Raw genomic sequence first — 21,198 nt, 5'->3', positions numbered from 1 at the left:
AAAGTGCAATTAAGCCAAAAAAAATCAAATGACTGATTAACCAAATTGAGATGACTAAACTCAAGTCTCAATGCACTGATAAATTTTCACCACATTTAGATGGTCACACTGCACATACTCTATTATATTTATTCACGGCAAATAATTATCAGAACAGTAGAAGATCTCTAGTATCTCTATTTTATGCACCACCTATGAATTACGAACACCTCTAAAACTAGGCGTGCTGCCGTGTCCGACATGCGTTGGTGTCCGACACTTCTATGACACCTCTAGAACTAGGCGTGTCATAGGTTCATACCCTTTACGTGCATCTTTCAAGCCTATGCCTTATGCATCGTCTATTGATATTGTTGTCTTTTAATTTGTATAGAAGGAACTACATGAATTGGCGACCATAAGGCATGACTGCAAAATTACGATACTTTGCCAAAGTCAATAGATTGTACATACCTATTAGGAAGAACTGGCCAGAGAGAAAGTTTACCAAATGACAATGTGATTTGTCATAATAATTTCACCGTATATACTCATTCCAGAAGAAAGCTTGACTTGCATTAAAGGTTGAGAAATTTCACCATATGATATTATTGCAAAATTTAAGGTTTCTTCAAAAAAAAAATGTCGTTATTTCCCATTTGCAAGAGTCAGGGATGAAACCCCTGACCACTTTTCTAAGAGGCTCAAATTCCTTACCACTTGGATTAATCATTGGTTTTTACTGCATTTTGTACGTAAAAAAAAAGGTTTTATATGTTTGAATCGCATACATTATTATTCGTTTTTACTCTTTCTTATCTAATTTCATTAATAATAATTTTTCCTTTTCGTACAAAATTGTTTGCCCTAATAATAAAGTCATGCACAAGTTCATAATTATATGAACACTGGGTAACTGCAAGATTTGGACAATGTATGTATAAACAACTAAATCTAACATACTATCAAAAATTAAAAATTCACATTGAATAGAAATAAGAGCTCATCATGTACAATATATATTCTATCTTATTTTTAGCTTATTATGTACAATATATATTCTATCTTATTTTTACTTGTTCTTATGGCAAATCTACATCGAATTTATCACTCAATTGACTTAAGACTTAAGAGTGTGTCACTTGTTTCATGTTTGTCATTCTCCATCTTCTTATTTCATTGATTCTTATTGTTTATTTCATGCACCATTCTTTAAGTATATGCCTTATTATGCTTCTATTGATATTGTTGTCTCTTAATACGCTTGTGTGCTATTGATAATATATAGAGAGAGCAAAGCTTATATTTATTCTATCTTCTCCAAGAAAATGTTGTTCATACTAGTGAAGATCATTATGAATTATTCCCTTTGATGAACGATTGAAATGAATTAAAGTATTCTCACTTCAATTATATAACATTTCATAAATGAATAGATTTTATGGTCCGAACAACATTCAATGAATAATGTCCTGTGTTAGAGTGTCATTATCTTTGACTTGTAGAATTCCTATTCCTTTGCATCTTTCTCTATTAATGTGTTGTGTAACAAAAGGAAGGTACAACAATGACAATCAAACATTTTTTTTTTTTTGAAGGAGACAATCAAACATTTGAAATGCAACACATATATAAATATATAGAGGACTAAAATAATCAGTTTATTATTCTACATTTTACTTTGAGTTTCAAGCCTTTATCTTTGCATTATGTTTTTCTTGATTTATGTAGCTTTGTTTAGCTTACATGTCTCTTTAAAATAGCCGAAGAACTTATAATAATCAAGGGACAAAGTTTGTTCTTTTCAATGAAATAAACAGAAGAAAAAGATGTTATTGTTAATAAACGTTAGTCGAACATTCAACTAAATTTAATTCATGATCAACACAATCCAATAGAAATCATATGCGATTATGTGCACACTGCGATTAAAATTTTGAAACAAGGCCTTAGACAATTTTTTCAAGTTGTAGTCCTTACTCCTTATATAAGGAGAGATGCAGTATTAACCAAATTTAATTTATTTCATTCAAAAAAAAATTAATACCCTCTACCGAATTAATATAGTTTATTTAGAGGAAGTTAACATAGTTTTTTTTTTTGGTGGTGTGGAAGTTAACATAGTTATAACTCTTAAATAAAAAAACTTAGTTATAATTGAATAAGTGACATGACACTGCCACGTTATTATTTTTTATTTTAAAAACACGTCACAATTTTTTAGTAAAATCATTTTTTTAAATGGTTTAAATTATGGAATTCCTAAAATACCCTTTTCAAAATAATGTTTTCAAAAAAATGGTCTAAAATATTAAATTCCTAAAATACCCTTATTGTTAAATTAAAAGAACCCCAAAAGAAACTATTTTTTTATTTTATATTTTTTTTTGAACAAACTATTTATTTTTTTTGAATAAATAAATAAATATTTATTTATTTATTTATTAACTTTTTGTGAAGGTTGGAACCGTTAAAGCTCAAATTGAAAAAATAAATGAGTTTTTTTAAGAAGTGTTCCCGAATCACTCTTTAAATATGCTAGATTAAGTATTTATTCTTTAAAAATGTCAAAGTTTTTAATTTTCAATACACTAATTACACAAATTTTCACAAAAATTATTATTTAATGTCCTTAACCAGTGTCCTGGGCACTATAGTTAACATTTCGCAAAATAAATCAATTACATGTACTATTTATTTATTTATTGTTTACAAAAGAAAAAGGGTATTCGGGAGCAGGTGTTCCTGTATAGAAACGAGTGCATGTGATTGCCGCCCTTAACAAACCGTTAGACATAGCGCGCGCGCCAAAAGAAACTAACCATAACGAATTAAGCTTCATTTTACACTCAAACAGTTCAAGAAACAAAGAACACAAATTTCTCACACAGAGAGAGCTTCACAAAGATTACATTTCTCTTTGTAATCTCTTGAATTCGTTTTTCTCTTCTCCTTCTTCATCGATTCTATTCGATTCAGTTTCGTAAAACCAGAGTTTGAATCAAAGGAGAAAATGGTTCGTGATCTCGTCTTCTTCGCCGTGTTCTTCGCAACTTTCATTTCTCAGAGCTTCGCATTCACTGATCCACTTGATGGTAACTCTTTCATCTTTTCTTGAAAATTCAATGTTTGAAAAATCGATTATGTATATACCTTTGCGTTAATTAGAACTGTTTTTCGTTATCTTTGAATCAGATTAGTTTAATTTAATTACATTTGTGAACCGCAATTTAGAATGATGGTTTGCGTTATCTTTGAATCGAATTCGCTTTCAAGATAATGTTGAAGAAAATTATGTTATGATATTAAGATTCTACATGATATTGTGTAGGCAAGAAAACCTGTTCATTTGAATTGATTCTACTCGTATATGTATATTCTGTTATGATTAGGGTTTAAAATCACGGTCACGGTTGTCACATTGTGCTGAAGTCGTAGTCCTTGATAATGACGATAATCGCGCTCAAATGCGACCGGTAAAAGTCGTGCAGCCGCATTGTTGTTTCAGCAACGTCGAAAATCATTATGTCGCGGCTTGAATTGCGGTCGATCTTTATTTGAAACCATGGTGATAAGAACTACACTCAGTTGATTTTGTCAGAATTTCTATATAACTAGGGTGTTGTGAAGTAGAACAGTAGTTTTTCAATGCTAAATTGATGATTTTTATCAGTATACAGTTGAACATTACTTCAATACAAAGTAATTTTTCTTTTTTTGGTGATTGTAATGCTAAATTGATATATTTGTTGTATTTTTTTGATAAACAGTCACAGCTCTCCAGGATATGTACAGGACCTTAAACAACCCACAAGGGCTGCAAGGATGGAATGGTGCTGATCCTTGTGCGGAGTCTTGGACAGGAGTAGCTTGTTTTGGGTCCTCAGTTATACAACTGTAATAATTTGACTTATTCTATTCATAATCAGGATTTTAAATAGTGGTTGCGGTAACAGTTGTTATTGCGTCGTGATCTTTGATATTGCGCAAAATCGCTGTCAAATGTGGTCGATGGGGCCTCAATTTTGGCCGCGTTGCAGTTTTGACAGCTTAAGTGCACCCGCTCTAATGATAATATCTCCTATTCTTTCATATCATAATGCAACTACTGAATGTTATACTTGCTCTCTCTGTACTCCTGCAGCAAAATTCAAGGATTGAACCTCACCGGATCTCTTGGAGCCGCGCTGTATAATCTACAAAATTTGAAGATATTGTATGTAATTTTATGTTTGAAGTTATTCACAGGATGGTTTGTTTACTACATAGTCATAATTTGATTTACTTACTTCCATTATTCTGGTTTTATCAGTGATGTCAGTTCCAACAGCATAATGGGTGAAATTCCATATGGATTACCCCCCAATGCCACGCATATGTAAGCCTACTGTTCTGATGATTTTGATTTATACCTGTATTTATAGATGTGATTTTTTCTGATGGTCCTTCTTTTTGGCAGAAACATGGCTTGCAACTATTTCAGCGAAAGTATCCCTCATTCATTATCAAACATGAAAAAACTAAGGCATCTGTGAGTTACATTCATATATTGATTTTAGTCTAGGCTTGATAGAGGAGTTACACTTCTGATGGGGATATCTTTTACCAATCATTGATGACATGTTGCTTCACATTTTCTTGTCTCTTTTGAGTATGATATGATGATTGAATTTTAAAAATGGTTCTGAAATCATCAATTTTGTCTTGCAGGAATTTAAGCCACAATTTCTTATATGGACCAATTGGCAATGTGTTCACAGGCTTAGATAATCTCAAAGAAATGTATGTATTCTTCACTTGAGTCTTTTATTTTTTAATTTCATTGAGTAGGAAATTTTAGGTATTTAACCCAAACCATTTCCATAGAAGTGTTCTTCTGTGCAATATTAGTCGAATTTTCTGGATCGTTTAGTGCAAAAGATGAAGCCAGTCTAAACCTTTTTAATAAGTCACAATGGAAAAAGTAGTACCTTAATATATTATGCTAGATATAAATAAAACATACCAAAAGCCAGATAGAATAGCCCGCATAATCGTCACTTTTTGACGAAAATGGATGGGATAGTTTAGAATTGAGAAGCCAAAAAAGGATGCTGTTTTGGATAAAAGAAATGTTCAGTCAGCTTGTGAGAAGCACTCTGATTAGACTACATAATGAAATTAGATGGAGTCATGAAAAAGTGACGCATCAAAGTTTAGATGTTTAATTATTGTTTACAGATCTTAGTCTTTCAACTCACATAGGATTCTTTTCATCAGGGACCTTTCTTATAATAATTTCACTGGAGATCTGCCAAGTTCATTTGGTTCCTTGATAAACCTTGATAGATTGTAAGTTTCTTCTTTCATACGCCCCTCATCCTGTTTCCTTTATTTGATTTTCATTTCGTCTTATACTGAGAAAAGATTTTACTACATTAAGGGTCATGTTGATTTTATCTGTAATGTGGTACTTATTTGCAGGTTCCTGCAGCATAACAGATTTACTGGATCAGTCACATACCTAGCTGAGCTTCCACTCATTGATTTGTATGTTATCTCTACGCATTTCTCACGTTTACACTACCATTATTTGCTAATTTGGTTTTTTTTTTTTTTTTTGTAAGGAACATCCAAGAAAATCTGTTTAGTGGCATTCTCCCACAACATTTTCAGTCCATTCCAAACCTATGGTTAGTAGTCTTGATCGCCTGCAATTTTTTTGTTGGATATCAAATAATGAACAAATTAAAAAAAATACTATTCACTCTTCATTAGGATTGGAAGCAATATGTTCCATGCAGCGGACGGATCTCCTCCTTGGGGATTTCCTTTGGACAATGTACCACTTGAACACAATATCAGTCGCCCACCCACAACCCAGGCAAATGCCATCGAGAATTTTGCTCCTCCTAATGCAAGAAAACAGAAGATGAAACGAATTGGTCCTGGAGGAATAGCTTTTATGGTTGGTGGGGGAACATTATTGGTAACAGGATTGGCTCTCTTCCTTGCGATCCATTTGAATAAAATTCACAGAGAGAGACAAAAGAGCTTTGTCTTCGTAAGCAACTGCCATAGTCCACTTCCTTCACATCCAATCAGTGCAGCCAATGGTGAGACAGTTTTAGTCAAAACAAAAAACCAATGATTGAATCATCTAGTAAAATAAAAATGAAGTCAAAATTCTTTGGTCACTTCATATACAGATTTAACATTAAAATTACCAGATATTCAGTCAGACATTTCTTTTATGAGAATGGGCTGAAAAATTTAGGGTCCTTGATAGTTGTAAAATTGAATAGCTATATGGAAAGTGGTAAAAAATAAACATACATCTAAACATGCACTTATTGAAATACTTGCTAATTTTCACAGTTATCTGATTATCTCACAAACCCTTTTCAAAAGTATCATATACATGTCAATTTCATTTGATTTCTTAATGTTTTATATGTCAGTAGACCATTACATTTACTTGTTATGTTGATTCATTTCCATCTTTAGTCATTCATCTTTCTTCCCCTCTTCATTTTTCATGGTGATAGAAATAACAAGAAGTTTTTCTACGGCACAAAATGATAGCCTGCAAATCCCACCTTTCAATGCCGCATCTCTTTTAGATCCAAAGCGACTGCCTTCCCAGAACCATAAAAGAATGGTGGAAACAACAAGAAGAAGTTTTTCTGAAAGACTCAAATACACTGGAAGGACGAAGGTTTACACAGTAGCTGAGGTTCACTTGGTTACTAACAATTTCAGTGAAGACAACCTTCTGGGAGTAGGCTCTCTTGGCCCTGTTTACAGAGCTGAGTTACCAGATAACAAGGTAGTACTTTTTAAACAGTAAAGCAAATTCAGATTTCAAAACTATTGCTTTCCGTATACAACTTATTTCTTCTTCTTTTAAAGGTTTTGGCTGTGAAGACTATCCAAATGGCAGGTTTGTCTTTCAGTGAAGAGGAAAAGTTCTTAGACGTGGTCTGTACCGCTTCCCGTCTGAAGCATCCCAACATTGTTGCACTTAAAGGTTACTGTTTGGAGCATGGGCAACATCTTCTTGTCTATGACTATGTCAGAAATTTAACTCTAGATGATGCTCTACACAGTGCAGCATTCAAACCTTTATCTTGGGGCCTTCGTCTACGAATTGCTCTAGGTGTTGCACAAGCTATAGAGTAAGTTCCGATTTGTTACTTAAATTTGTATCCTCTCTCAACTCTTAAACGTGACATACTCAAATATTTACAGCTATCTGCACTCCACGTTCTCCCCTCCTGTCACTCATGGCAACTTGAAGGCTGCCAATATTCTACTGGATGAAAACCTGATGCCTCGTGTTTCTGACTGTGGCTTGGCTATTTTAAAACCACTGACCAACACTACAGCCAAGATTCGGGTAAGTTTGCAAGAATAAGCTTCAATTATACCTAACATTGATTGATTGCTCTTGTTACATAAATTGCACTAAGTCTAACTCAAATCTGTTTCTGAGCATGATTTTAAATAGCGGTTGTGGTAACGGTTACTTTGTGGTCTTAGACATCACGATCAAATGTGATCCATGCATCTTCAATTGCAGTCACATTGCAGTTTCTGAATAATCAAAAAGTGTTATGTTGAGGCCCAGATCACAGTTGCAGACCTTTATTTAAGACTGCTTCTGAGATATCTTCAGTGAAAAGAACATAAGTACCCAGACTAATGACAAATTATAAATTAATGGTTGCAAAATGAATCATAACGGTTATAATAATAATCTGGTTATACAATAGAGATAGGTTCATTGACTTATGGTCTGTTATAAATAGGCTTCTGAGATTGCTATTAGAGATTCTGGGTACGATTCACCTGAGCATGGCCAACTGGGAGCTTGCTGCACAAAGAGTGACGTCTTTGCCTTCGGGGTGCTGCTTTTGGAGCTGTTGTCAGGAAGAAAACCTTTTGAAAGGTATGACTTTAATCCATCATGCTGCAATTTCATTTGTTTCCTCTACCAGGATTTTTGAATTATGGACTGTTCCTCTTGCAACGCAGTTTTATGAGAAAGGAAGAGCAGTATCTAGCAAAATGGGCTTCATCAAGGCTTCATGATAACGAGAGTTTGGAGCAGATGGTGGATCCGGCAATTAGAAGAACATTCTCATCTAAAGCTCTTTCTCGTTATGCTGATATCATTTCTCTATGCACTCAGGTATTATCATATTAGCTCTTAAATATCAAATTATACTGATTGAAAAATGAATCTAATCATGATTATCTTTTGCTTGCTATTATGGTACTTTCAAATGAATCTACTCACCCCTTTACTTTGGTTTGCAATGAATTGTACCTTTGACACAGCCTGTAAAGGAATTCAGACCTCCAATGTCTGAAATTGTGGACTCTCTTGTATCTTTTATGCAAAGGCTCAATGTTTCAAAGAGTGCTGGTGGTGTAGCAGATGGAATTGAACTTGACCCATTTGAGAGATCTTTTCGTACAACCACCTCCCGCTTTATGCCTTCACCATCATTGAGCTATGTATCTGTTTGATTTACTACTCACACAGTCATACAGATGTTATGTACTCTGCAAACTGGTTGACATTAACGCAATAGGAATTTTAGTTGATCTCAATTCTTTTCTTTATCCTTTCATGAAGTACAAAATATTCGTTTGTAAAAAAGTTACTGCATGAATTAGATTGAATTTGACCTCTGAAAAGGTTCATATCGTACAAAGTCTGTGTAATTTTGGCTAAGGTGGAATTTCCACTGTCATTTTACAACTTCATCATGAGAAAGTATTTTGTGATTGGGTAACAATAGGTTACAAACGGTGATGAAAGAAGGGATATAACTCGCAAATATGTGGAACCTAACATAGTTTATCCAGAACCAAACATGTCGTACTATTTAGCATCGCTGTTACGTTATTCATATTTTTCAAAATATTAACCTACCGATTCTTGTAAAACCCAGAATCGAGTTGGAATCGAAGTAAATGTGTTGCATAACCTTGTCATGAGGATGACTTAGAAATTAAAAAAAATACTAATAATAATAATATCAGAGCAAGAATAATGGATCCAATATCTTCTTGCAAGATCAATGAAGGAAACAGTTTCAAATTACCAAGTACCACAAATAGCTTCATTTATAACATGTCGGTACAAATTTGCATTGTATAGTCTTGAGCCAAAGGAAAAAAGTACAAGTTCTGTCTAATTCAAAAGAACAGGTAATGTGAAAATAAGAACAAAAAGGAAAGTAAAGTGTCTACCCTATAAATTTATTCAGTATTTTAGATGTAGTCACTATCCACCAAAAGGCTTCATCACTATCAGAGGAAGTTTCTCTTCAATCAGATATTCATCATGCTCCAAGACCACTGGTCAACAGAGTATTGATCTCCCCAATTATATTAACTGGCCTTCCATCAAACATGGATGAAAGTGTACTCTCACACAGTTTTTTCAGTTCCTTTGTTTTTGTCACAGCCGCATCCTGCAATTCACTCAAAACTTAGTTTGTCTCTTGTATAAGAATAGAAGCCAGTGAAAGAGCCCAAAGGGGCAATAGCATTAAAAGATTAGTTGTCAACCGATTCATATGGAATGGAACAATGCTTTTTCTCTGTTTGGTAGTAGAGAATTAAGAATAAGAGAAATAGAGATAAAGGGGGTTATAGTTTGCATTGCTTGTTAATATAAGTCAAGAAGTAGCAGACTGAAGCGATATATTGATTTCTATATCATAAACGAAGCATACAAGAAACAAAAAATTGAAAATAAATCACATGGTTAGGTTCTCTACTAAAACACAATATCATAATTTTTTCAACAAAGAAATTTGAGTAAATCAATGATGCTGTGAGTGAGAACTACTCTGGGGTGAAAGTGATATCCACCCTACCCTGTTATTGTTATATCTCTGTGACCTTCCAGCTCTCAAGCATGTTATATACACTCATTTGTTCTATTTATTAAGAAAATTAATCTCACTCACAGAACAAACAGATAACTTCATGTGAATCAACAGCAAAATCAATGTTTTAAACACCAAATTGGTAATTGAGCCGGTGAAGGTACTGAAGCTTGAGGTTCAATATGGTTGAACGGTTGAATTGTAGTCTACTGATTATAATTAAATATATAAACTAAAAACACATGCTTTTTAATATTACATAATATATTAAGTAGTAAATTAAAATATCAAGAAATTAAAATAAATTATATTCAAAATAAAAATTTAAGTGCGTAAAATATGACTAATAAAAACCTATAAATCTTTGTAGCTTGTCATTGAACCTTTATTTGTCTAAATGATATATACTTCAATTTAAAAATAATGAATTTAGTGGTTCAAACCACTTCTAACCACCGGTTTTAAACTAGGCAGACCAGTTCCTTACTGGTTCAAACTAATTTTGAGATTGGCTGGGATATTGGTCTTAAATGAATTCCTGACTGGTTCACGGTTCAACTAGTCAAACTGGACGGTTTGGTATGGTTTATAAAACTGGAAGGCAGAAATCAATTTTCTTTTTCCACGATAAAGTGCGGTATCTAGTAATAGTTTTAGAGAGGTGTAGGGTTAAAATGTCACTTCTTCTGAAGAAGAAAAAAAAAAACAAAGAATGGAAGGAAGAGAGACAAGGATTTATCCAACAACTTTGAGATCTTAAATCAGACTATAATACATGACATTAGTTGAATATTGTCCCCTAACATTGAACGAGCACACAAAAGTATAACTCACTTGTTTTGGCCACAATGAAGATAACGAATTCTGTAGTTCCATGCGCTTAGTAGCCAAGTCCTTCAACCCGTCTTTCAACTTGACTTCATGATGTTTCTTTTCCTCCAAAGAGTTTACTAGTCTGTCTAGAAATCTGAAATTTGGACAAAAAACATACTACCTTAACGCAAAGAATATATATAAAATCTGACATAGCTGGATTCTTTTCGGCTAATGTGCTTCTTATAAGCACAAAATGTTAGTTACAAAATATCAAGTAATACCTTTTGGAGTTGAGAATCATAATCAGATCTCTTGTCTTCCTATTTGTCAGCAATGAAATTGCCAAAGAAATATCACTTTGCATTGTCTCTATAGTATCAGCGGCATACTGCTGTAGTACGAAGGGAGAAACCGCCTGTACTTGATTTTGTAGCGACAAAGTTTCCTCGTTCTTCAATTCAGCTAACCGTTGATTTAAGAATGATTTAATCTGACGCCATAAAAATTTCATACAAAAATTAAGATTTAGTATGGACATAGAAGAATAGGATATCACTCATATGTTTATCGAGGGTGGGAAACTCTTATCAGCAAAAGAATTAAATGAACTTTAACAAAACTTGCAAGATTTATGTTTCTTTCTGCCTGTCCAAGGGTATAGGAAATTATATGAGTGAAACCAAGAACTTGGCAGAATAGGAGGTAAGCAAAACTGTTAAATACCTCGTATAGATCATCGAGAATCTTATTTCTGTACTCCGTGTCTAAAAGCTGGCTCCTTCCTTCCTTGTTCTCTGTCAACTGAGATAAGGCATCTGGAAGAGAAGACTGGTTGTCCAGTACGGCATTTGATGCATTCGCATCGTCAATCACATCAACATGAGCAGACTCAACACTAATGTCCCAGCATATATCTGCATGTGAGCCTAATTCTTCGTTTGATATTGTTGGATCACATCCGACATCCTCAGTTGATGAAGAAGTCTGAATGGCCTCAGAGGCATTAATGATTTCATATGGACCCAAGCCATTACCGGTATCCTCGGTTTCTTCTAAAGTTCCAATGTCCCAATCAATTTGTGAACTTTCCACTGAAATATCCCAGTCAATGTCAGGAGCAGCAACTTCCACATTGCTTTCTTCTGGATTTGTTTCCTTGTTACTTGAATGAACACTGCCAATATTAATAACCTCAGAGTCAACAGCAACATTTAAAGATGGAGGATTTTCACGCATGTTCCTCAAGTTTTGCAGTACAGCTTCCGAAGATCTCTGCAATCATTATACCAATCCTAATTAATTTATTCAAACAAGTCAACTCTAAGCACATCCTTCTATACAAATAATTCAAAAGAGTTGCAGGAACAATGCATCAGATATAAACAAAATCAATAAAATTAACAATATTTACAGTTCTGCCTTACATCCTTTTCAGTGTGAGCATCTCTGACAAAATTGCAATAATATTCGATCGCCAGTGAAATGTTGTCACTGTTTACAACTTCCAAGATCCTGCTAAACGTGCTTGGAAGTGATTTTGCTGTCTCCAAAAGTTCTAATCTGACATTATGTCCCTGCAGAACAATATAATCAAACACAATCTCCATTTAACAGAAAATAAACACACCGTCTAAATCCCAACCTGTAGGCCAAGCTCCTGACAAGCTTCAACGTATTTGGCTGCCGAGAGTGCAGCACTTCTTTTTATATCAGCCTCCTTGCGATCGAGTTCTGCAAGCTGCTGTTGAATCTTCTGCACCTGTTTCCTCTGATAAGGACTTCATAATATAAACAAACAGCACAGTGAGAAACTAAAATAAAAATGAAAAGAAACAGAACAATACTCTCTCACACGTCTTTTTATTCACAAAAAGTAACCAAAACCAAAAAGATCACATTACTTACATTTCATAGTTCACGTTTTGAGTGATAATAAGTGCAGCCTCGCCAAGGAAAACATGATCCTTCTCAAAAGATTTCACAATTGCTTCCCAAGCACCCTAGCCAAATAATATTGACAATGACGACGACAATGATACATAATGCCAGAATCACTAAGAAAAAGTATGAGTATCTCACCGCAGAACCTGAAAGACGACCAAATATGTTCCTACTTTCCGTAGTAGACTTCAAGAGAATATCATATATCTGTTTAGCCTCTAAATAACCAATCCCTAAAAAAAGATAAAGCAATGCCACATTTAATCCCATCTTATGCACGCAAGTTAACCCACCAAAATTTCTTACAATCAACAAACTTTAAGAATAACTTATGAAAACAACTCAACACTCAACGAAGACAATTTCACAGCATTCTCTTTGTAATTTTCATAAATAATTTACACATTTGCTTATATGATGCGTTTGCGTTCGATAACTATTTAATTAAGTGTATGTTTGGTTTCACTTTTGGAGATGCCAAAATCAAATCTAGATGTGTAGAATTAATTTTTAACTTGTATGAATGCTTTTTAGCAGAATTGATTTTGGCTCCAAAATCATTTCTAACTTGAAGCTAGGATTTTTAACACTCAACTTTATTTTTCAACTCACTTCAATGATATGTATCCAAGCATATCCCACTTTCCATTCAACTCACTTTTAATCAAAAGAGCTCGTTTGTTATAGCTTTTTATATGAAAATATAATTTTTTTTTTTTAAAACAAAATAATCACTTACAGAAGTTTTCATCTGCTTGTCACAGATTGTCAAAAAAGAATCTAATATCTTCTTCAAATGAGAAACTGTCTTTCGCAGCTTCTGCGTTTTTAAAAAAATCTCTAAAGTTTAATCTCGATGTGTATGTTTGGTTCCATTTTAAGATGAGCCAAAATTGATTCTAGACGTGTAGAACTCACTCAAACATGTTTGGTTACTTTCGAGTAGAATTGATTTTGCCTCCAAAATGTATTCTATTTGAAGCTAGGATTTGTAGTTTTTTATTCTAGAATTGATTTTTACCCACAAATTTCAATTTTAACTCACTTTTACATGAATGTATCCAGTCACGAATCACTTTACCTTCAACACACGCTTAGTCCGAATCAATTTTGCACAATCAATTCACTTAAAATCAATTTTTATCACCCCAAAACCAAACATACACCAAATTAATTATTGTGTATCAAAATCACTTTTTTTTTTTATAATCTATAACAATCAAGCTCTAAAATTAATTAATTCAAAATGAATTTTTATCACCAACCAAACACACACTAATCCAAATAGACATTTTTTTATAACAGGATCAAATGAACTACACAGTACATAAAAAAAACAAACCTTCAGGGTCTAGGGTTTGAAAAAGGGGATCAGAATCCTTAGGAAGGGAAGAAAATTCCTTTGCAATTTGAGCCTTAATTGCAGCAAAACGTTTTCGCCAATCAGAAGGTACTCTTTTCCGATCGACCAACCATTCTTCAAAGATAACAAAATTCGAAATCAGAAACCAAAATTGAAGAAACTGAAATTGAAATTGAAATTGAAAACGGAAATGGAAATGGAAAAATGAATGTAACCTCCGAGACGAGAAAAAGTGATGTCGATTGGAAGGTTGCGAATATCGTCGGGAGTTTGCATTGCGAATGAAGATCACAGGATGTTTTGAAACAGTTTTAAGGAACGAAGGTTTTGATTTTAAAACAGTTTAAGACATTATAAGTTTCATCTTCAACTCAATTCAACAACTTCTGGATTTATTTCTTCTCTGCTCAGTTAAATGGTAATATTGGAGGTGAAATGATAATTTTCAATCAATTTTTTTTTTTTTTTGAGATAGACGAAATGTGACAAAGTCATTATAAACTTTCACACACAAGTGAAGCATTGGGGTTCGAACCTCAGTCATGAGGTCTGACCTAACAAAACGGTATTTTACCAGTTGAGATAGGACTTCTCAACAATCAATTCTTTATTTTATAACTTGTCAAAATAACAAATTATTTTATAAAACCATTTCATTGGCTAGATATTAACCCGTAAGCTAAATAATTAAGGAATTCACGTTAGAACATAGACTCTCGCATTTTGCAATGTCTTTGTCAACCAAAAAACATTTTGTAAAAAAAAAAAATGTTAAACTCGTGACGTGAAATTCAACCAAAAAACTCATGAATAATTGCTAAAGACTATTTTAAATATTATGGTTAAGTATGTTTTTTTCCTTATAAATATACTAAATTTATGTTTTAATCCCTTTCAAATTTTCCTTCAACACTTGGTCTCAATAAAATTTTCCCATGATTACTTTTAGTTCCTATTTTTAAGTTAATTTTTGTTTTTTTAATGAAAATTGTGCATAAATATGTATAATATTGTAAAAAATCTCTTCAAAAAAAATAGAATTTTTTAACAAAACATAAATTAAAACTTTACGCATTAAATTAAAATCTCTCATATTTTTAACCCGCTAATCTAGAGGAATGCAATACACACGGAAGTCGGTGAAAGCATGTGGGACCTGATCTACAAGAATATGATGCACTGTTGACGGTTGTTTGGGGATGTCATGCACAAACCCGAAGTGTCTCTTCACCCACTCAGGCAAGTGTCGATACACCCTCCACTTTTCGCAGAGCACCCAGCCGAAATAAGTATATATCTCCTCAAATGGAAGGCCTTCCTCTGGTCCTCTTATGTACACCACCTGATGTCATCAACCTTCAAACGATCAAGCAGTAAGCGGTAATGTTGCACATCAGAATCCCCCTGGTAGGAAGCCATCTCCTGGTGCATGGCATATGTGGGGCCAAATTCTTACCCCTCTTCCTTGGGTAAGGATTTGACAAATGCTCTAAAATCCATCCCTGCACAAAAACAAACCTCATAAATTTAATATACGAACAAACGAAATTACAATCTGATAAAATCATAAATTTAATATACGAACAAACAAAATTATAATCTAATAAAATCTTAAATTTAAAATACGAAAAAACAAAATTATAATCTAATAAAATCATAAATTAAAATGACGAACAAACTATGTTATAATCTAATAAAATCAGAAATTAAATTAATTACCATCAATAGGGTCGCACTGCCAGACATAGTCTTAGTAATAGATCGAGTGTGTCATTCAAATTATGATACAAGTGAGCCAATGTTATCCCTCCCCATGACCACGTATTCACCTGAGTCAGATTCACCATACACTCAAGAAATATCAACTTGATGTTTCTGTTCGTCTTATTGGCAAACAGTGTACATCCGACAAAATATAGAAGAAAAATCCCAATACAACATTGCCTCCTCCTCCTCTCTCTCTCTTGCAACTCCTCCCTCGAATGTGGCATTATCACTTGTCTAGCTACAGTCCCTCTCTTTTCACGTTATGACTTCCTGTAAATAATAGAAGCCGCTTCCTCTTCTTCCATAACAACACAGACCTAGTGAACATTGAACATCATCAATATTGTCGCCGTCGTTGTGTGCTATCTGTTGACACCGTCACGTGCTACTATTTTTGGTGTTGTTGTGTGCTCTTTGGTTGACAACGTCGTCACCGTGCTCCATTGATTACCACCGTCGTGCTCCTTGGTTGCCATCACCGTCACCATTGTCGTTGTCTCCTCACTAGTATTTGACGTTGTCTCTCCCTGTTGCAACACTCATTCATCGTCTCTGCCATTTTCTCAAATTCATTGTCTTTGTCCACTCAAGGTAACAGTTAACAATCCATTTGAAATTGGTTTATGTGGATTGTGGAATGAAAATGGTGATAGTAGACTTAGGTGACTGTCATTTCATATTATTTAAGTTGCAGTAGCTTTATACTCTTTTCTTATTATTATAGTATATATTTTAAGTAGTTCTTTTTATTTCAATCAGGTTGTCAATTGATTCTGTTGTTGCACCACAAGCCATCTCCATGGATAATGAATTTGAGTGAAACCTCAACTAGGAAAACAATTTAATACTTGGGAAGAGGCAAGGGATTTTTGGAATGATTATGGTGGAAAAATTGGATTTAATGTTCAAACAGAATACTTGAACAAAAGCAAAAGATGGAATGGTTTTGTCTGGAAGATTTGTGTGTAGTAAAGAAGGTTTTCGTAAACCAGATAAAAGAGACCGCTTAACAACTAATCATCGGCTTGAAACAAGAACTGGATGCCCTGTAAAGTCTCCAATCGTTAAGTGGAGACTTCCGCCAAGTTTCAAATCATAATGGCTTCCTCAACCGCAACAGGATCGGGAGAGTTGATCGCAAAACCTGAGATTTTGTTATAGTGGTTTCATACCAGTGGCTAATTTAACAAACTATTGTGTGTCTGGATCTGTTTGTATGCTCCACTAGTGTATTTGCCTTTTATTTTGGTGTATGATTTTGTGAGAAATTGGTGAAAATTGTAGTAGCTTTGGTGGCTGCAATATTTTTACAATTTGACAGGTTCATTTTATAATTTGAATACGATCAGTTTTTCTGCAATATTCTAGCAGTGCACAGCTGTATCATAAGAGCTCTACAATCAAAAATACATGTAGCAGCAATTTTATGTGTTGTAGCAGCAATTTTATGTGTTGTTATAGCAATGTTAGTTTCACATCAGCAAGTATAAATTTTCTACAATGTTTGCGCAGCCTAACAATTGTAGCAGCTAATTTCTGCACTGTTATGTCAGTGTAGGTGTTGGTTTCTGCATTGTTATAGCAGTGTTACATTACAAGTTTAATTTCATCTTGTTTCAATTTTTACACCTAACAATTGCTTCCGGATCTTTCACACATTACAAGTTTAATACCATTTGAGTTTAATAGCAGCAATATGCTAAACAATGTATACAAATAATTTGTTTTCATTGATCACAATTTTAAAGTACAAGATCTTAAAGATCAAATCTTACAACTCTAATATTACAACTCACATTACAACTCTAACTCCAAAACCAGCAGCTGAACCAAAACAGTCCCGCACGCACCGAAGTAACAACAACACCAAAACAGTCCCGCACGCGCCGATACCACAGCTTGAGCCTCGAAAGCACAACAAGCCACCAAAGCCCAACCACAACAAGCACTCTATAAGGTTCCATTGCCACTAATAGAACAAGCAAGTCGACGTTCGCAATCGACTTAACCCCCATTGCCACGACATAACCTTAACCTCTTCCACAACATGTCCAACTTGAAATATCTAACTTCTCCAAATAAACCTTGTCTCCAATTCTTTCTGCCATTTCACCAATTCAGAAACAGTACTATCCAATAAACAATATTGAATTATAAATAAGTTCTCTTAATTCCACGTGTGAGTGTTATTCCAATGACAGAAACAGTGCTTCCAAGCAAGTAAATCTGAAATTTAGGTTTATAATCAACTAATTAGAATCAATCTTACACAATATCAAAAAATAAATACATAAAATGAGAGAAGGAAAAGTGAAGTCGAAAATCAAAGTATAAAATTAAGAAGGAATTGAGCAAGAATCAAAGTATAAAATTGAAGCAAAAAATTAAGCATAAACTCGTGATTGAATTGAGCAAGAATCGATTGAATTGTTTGTTTTTACAAATTTGGCTCATTGAATTGTTTTTTCGAATTTCGAGAATGGGCAAGTACGTATTTGCAGAGAAGTTAGAGAACGTATTTGAAAACGTATTAATCACAGGAGAAAACTGGAGGCATTTACAATGAAGACAATCCTTTCCCCGGTGTGTAGTGACTGAATACTCCCTCCGGTCCTATTTATAAGAAACATTTGACTTTTTTGATTCATTGTAGAAATGATGTATTTGGTCTATATTCTATACCAAGTACATTAATTACTCAATGAATCTAAAAAGTCAACTTTTTCTTATAAATAGGACCGGAGGGAGTAATAAAATTAGGGTAGCTGGGTTTGCATGGAAATTAGAATATTCTGTTTGTAAACGTATTAAATAAGTGTAGAAAATATTGTCAACAAAAAGGCAACATGATAGGAATGAAATTGGTGCAATGCATTTATTTAGTATTAGATAAGTGTACAAAATATTTTCTTCAAAAAAAAAAAGTGTACAAAATATTGTAAAAAAAAAGACATGAAATTGGTGCGATGCATTTTTTTAGTATTAAATAAGTGTACAAAATATTTCTTGCAAAAAAAAAAAGTGTACAAAATATTGTAAAAAAAAACATGAAATTGGTGCGATTCATTTTTTTTAGTATTAAATAAGTGTACAAAATATTGTCAAAAAAAATGCAAGAGGATAGGAATGAAATTGGTGCGATGCATTTTTTTAGATGGAATTTGTTAGGTTAAATTACTGCTAACCTAATACAGCAAATGAGCGGGAAAATATTAGGTTAAATTGTTGCAGACTTAACAAAATTAATAAATAAGGATATAAGAGTGAAATCGTCAACTATAGTAAAAGCATATTTAGCTTAAAAGGTCGAAAATTGCTCTTGACACATTTCATAAGGATGTGTCACACTAGTAAAATACGATTTTGCCCCCTTAGCAGTTTAAACTGCCGAGGAAATCCTCGAAAATTAACTGCCGAGGAATATGTGATGTGAATCCTCGGTAGATAACACTTATTTTGAGCATCTTGGTGAAAATCAATATACACGTCACTTGTTTGGTCAAATGTCATGCATAGACGTAGGAGAAGATAGAGATGAATACACATAGAAAACGACAAGCTATATGCCTTGGCTTATTAAAGACGATAGCGACGTCGGATTTATGTTTCGGAATATGGTGGAAAATAATATATTATATATGTATGTTCGTTCCATATGCAATTATGATGAATGTAAGTAGGGATTTAATTTAATGATGTGTAATGAGTTGTAATGTGTTGTTTAATTATGGACACACGTTTTGATGAATTTCAAACTTTTGTGTAATTTGAACCAAATGTCGGTTTGATTTAATTATGGACAATTGTAAAAGATATTGTATTTTTCTTGTTTATGACCGAGTTTCAATGTTGTATGATTTATATTGCCTTTGGAAATGCTCTGGCTTAATTATAGGTAAAAACTGGCCAAAAAATGGCTTGGAAATGCTTTAGAATTATGCAGAACCCACTGTCTGCAGAATTGTTTTCCTCGGCAGTTAACTGCACCCGGTTTTGAATTTCTCGGCAGTTAACTGCCAAGGGGGCAAAAGCGTATTTTACTAGTGTGATACAAATTTATGAAATGTGTCAACAACAATTTTCGCATCCAGGCCACAAGTCATTAAAAAGTCTATTAGGTCGGCCTACTTTTTTTTTTTGACACAAGCAAACTACTCAAGGCATTTCATTCATAAGAATAGTATCAATACAATCAGGAATTACAAACAATATCCAACAAAATATACATAAAATTATTGTTCTCCTTAGTGAATCCAAGTTCTAGGAGCAATACCTGCTCGAAACCTACGTTGAAATAGTTTATGCATACTTTTTAGAAGGAATTAAAAATACAAATCTAATTTACAGTTATTCTGTCAACTAACAAGATTCCCATTTCAAAAATAATATAGTTCGTAAATCTTAATCGTTTCAAAAGTAGCAATAATATCAAATTCATAAGCGTCCCCGTGTGCTTAGCTCAGTTGATAAGGACAATGCATAATATATGCAAGGTCCGGGTTTCGAATCCCGGCCACTACCAAAAAAAAATTCATAAGCACAATACCTAATATTTCATTAGAAAATAAATTATGTTGAGCATTCTACCCAAAACAATAGACGGAGCACAAATTATACGAAACAAATAATATGAATCAGACAATCTAAAAATAAAGTTCAATTTATCATGTGAGACTTCATCATTTCAATCAACGATTGTACTCTTACATTTAATCACAAATGCATCAAAATTTTCTTGATATTGTTTTCTAAATGTTGCTACTTCAGTAGAACATTCAAGAGGCATAAACAATTTTTTTTTAATTCTTTTGATAGAACTTATACTAAGATCAAATAGATTATATATTTGAATTATGGTTAAGAACTCCACAAACCTCTATGAACAATAAGCAAGTAAAATCACAATTTTGCAATCCTTCAAGGATGATTTAATATTATATTTTAGTTCTTCAGGAGCTATATTCCAAATCTTCATAAACAATGATCAAGAAATTCCTTCATTATTTGAGCGATCCTTCGGGGATCCTTAAAATAACAAATTAGTTCTTCGAGAACTACATTACATTCTCAACGTGTAACTCTTCAATCTTTTTTTTTTAAATAATACAAAGATACAATAGATCTTATTTTCAACCATAAATCTATCAACTCCAAGGAAGATTGTGATTTTTTATGTCATCCTTCGGGGATGCTTGATGTAAACAATGACAAAAAAAATTTTTGATTGTTTGCAATCCTTCGGAAACAATTCTATTGATCTTCATATATATTTAGTTCTTCAGGAATTACATTACACAAAATCTTCATAATGATCAACAACAATTCTTTTGCGCAATCCTTCAGGGATACTCGACGTTGAAATATTCAAAAATTTATCAAAAATATCAAACATGCTAATTTGTTAATTGAATAAAATTCAATAAAATGTTAACAAAGATCTAGTTC

At 33.3% G+C, this 21,198-nt stretch overlaps 2 protein-coding genes and 1 long non-coding RNA gene across 3 annotated transcripts; 2 read left to right on the top strand and 1 right to left on the bottom strand.

Annotated features, from left to right (window-relative positions):
• Positions 1–2,862: 2,862 nt before the first annotated feature.
• On the top strand, positions 2,863–8,575 carry SRF2 (STRUBBELIG-receptor family 2). The gene is made up of 16 exons (XM_085720519.1): positions 2,863–3,074; positions 3,750–3,876; positions 4,124–4,195; positions 4,292–4,357; positions 4,439–4,510; positions 4,690–4,761; positions 5,239–5,310; positions 5,443–5,508; positions 5,586–5,651; positions 5,737–6,074; positions 6,507–6,787; positions 6,871–7,136; positions 7,210–7,357; positions 7,770–7,909; positions 7,996–8,152; positions 8,302–8,575. The coding sequence occupies exons 1-16, from the start codon at positions 2,993–2,995 to the stop codon at positions 8,491–8,493; spliced, it is 2,217 nt and encodes a 738-aa protein (XP_085576645.1). The 5' UTR covers positions 2,863–2,992; the 3' UTR covers positions 8,494–8,575.
• Positions 8,576–9,070: 495 nt separating this feature from the next.
• LOC146955181 (CDK5RAP3 protein homolog) lies at positions 9,071–14,380 on the bottom strand. The gene is made up of 10 exons (XM_085720506.1): positions 14,202–14,380; positions 13,966–14,100; positions 12,762–12,856; positions 12,588–12,682; positions 12,325–12,460; positions 12,107–12,256; positions 11,406–11,954; positions 10,964–11,172; positions 10,701–10,833; positions 9,071–9,446 (listed from the first exon to the last, which is right to left on the bottom strand). The coding sequence occupies exons 1-10, from the start codon at positions 14,260–14,262 to the stop codon at positions 9,315–9,317; spliced, it is 1,695 nt and encodes a 564-aa protein (XP_085576632.1). The 5' UTR covers positions 14,263–14,380; the 3' UTR covers positions 9,071–9,314.
• A 1,551-nt stretch (positions 14,381–15,931) lies between these two features.
• On the top strand, positions 15,932–17,113 carry LOC146955180 (uncharacterized). The gene is made up of 2 exons (XR_015016466.1): positions 15,932–16,344; positions 16,513–17,113. It is a non-coding gene; the product is annotated as an uncharacterized LOC146955180 (long non-coding RNA).
• Positions 17,114–21,198: the final 4,085 nt, after the last annotated feature.

This window comes from Medicago sativa, chromosome 1 (assembly GCF_051527215.1).
Source record: "Medicago sativa cultivar Bolivia chromosome 1, Bolivia_mono, whole genome shotgun sequence".
NCBI lineage: Eukaryota > Viridiplantae > Streptophyta > Magnoliopsida > Fabales > Fabaceae > Medicago > Medicago sativa.
Note: the sequence above shows the minus strand (reverse complement) of the source record. Positions and strands in the feature narration are given on the sequence as shown.

What these genes read in the sequence shown, in the direction of transcription:
- LOC146955181 (XM_085720506.1), bottom strand. Translation starts at nt 14,262, where the DNA reads ATGCAAACTCCCGACGATATTCGCAACCTTCCAATCGACATCACTTTT. An exon ending in ATGCTCACACTGAAAAGGAT is followed by an intron (nt 11,955 to 12,106) that starts GTAAGGCAGAAC and finishes TAATGATTGCAG; the next exon opens with AGATCTTCGGAAGCTGTACT. An exon ending in TTCTCGATGATCTATACGAG is followed by an intron (nt 11,173 to 11,405) that starts GTATTTAACAGT and finishes TTATGGCGTCAG; the next exon opens with ATTAAATCATTCTTAAATCA.
- SRF2 (XM_085720519.1), top strand. Translation starts at nt 2,993, where the DNA reads ATGGTTCGTGATCTCGTCTTCTTCGCCGTGTTCTTCGCAACTTTCATT. An exon ending in TTGATAAACCTTGATAGATT is followed by an intron (nt 5,311 to 5,442) that starts GTAAGTTTCTTC and finishes ACTTATTTGCAG; the next exon opens with GTTCCTGCAGCATAACAGAT. An exon ending in ACACTACAGCCAAGATTCGG is followed by an intron (nt 7,358 to 7,769) that starts GTAAGTTTGCAA and finishes TGTTATAAATAG; the next exon opens with GCTTCTGAGATTGCTATTAG.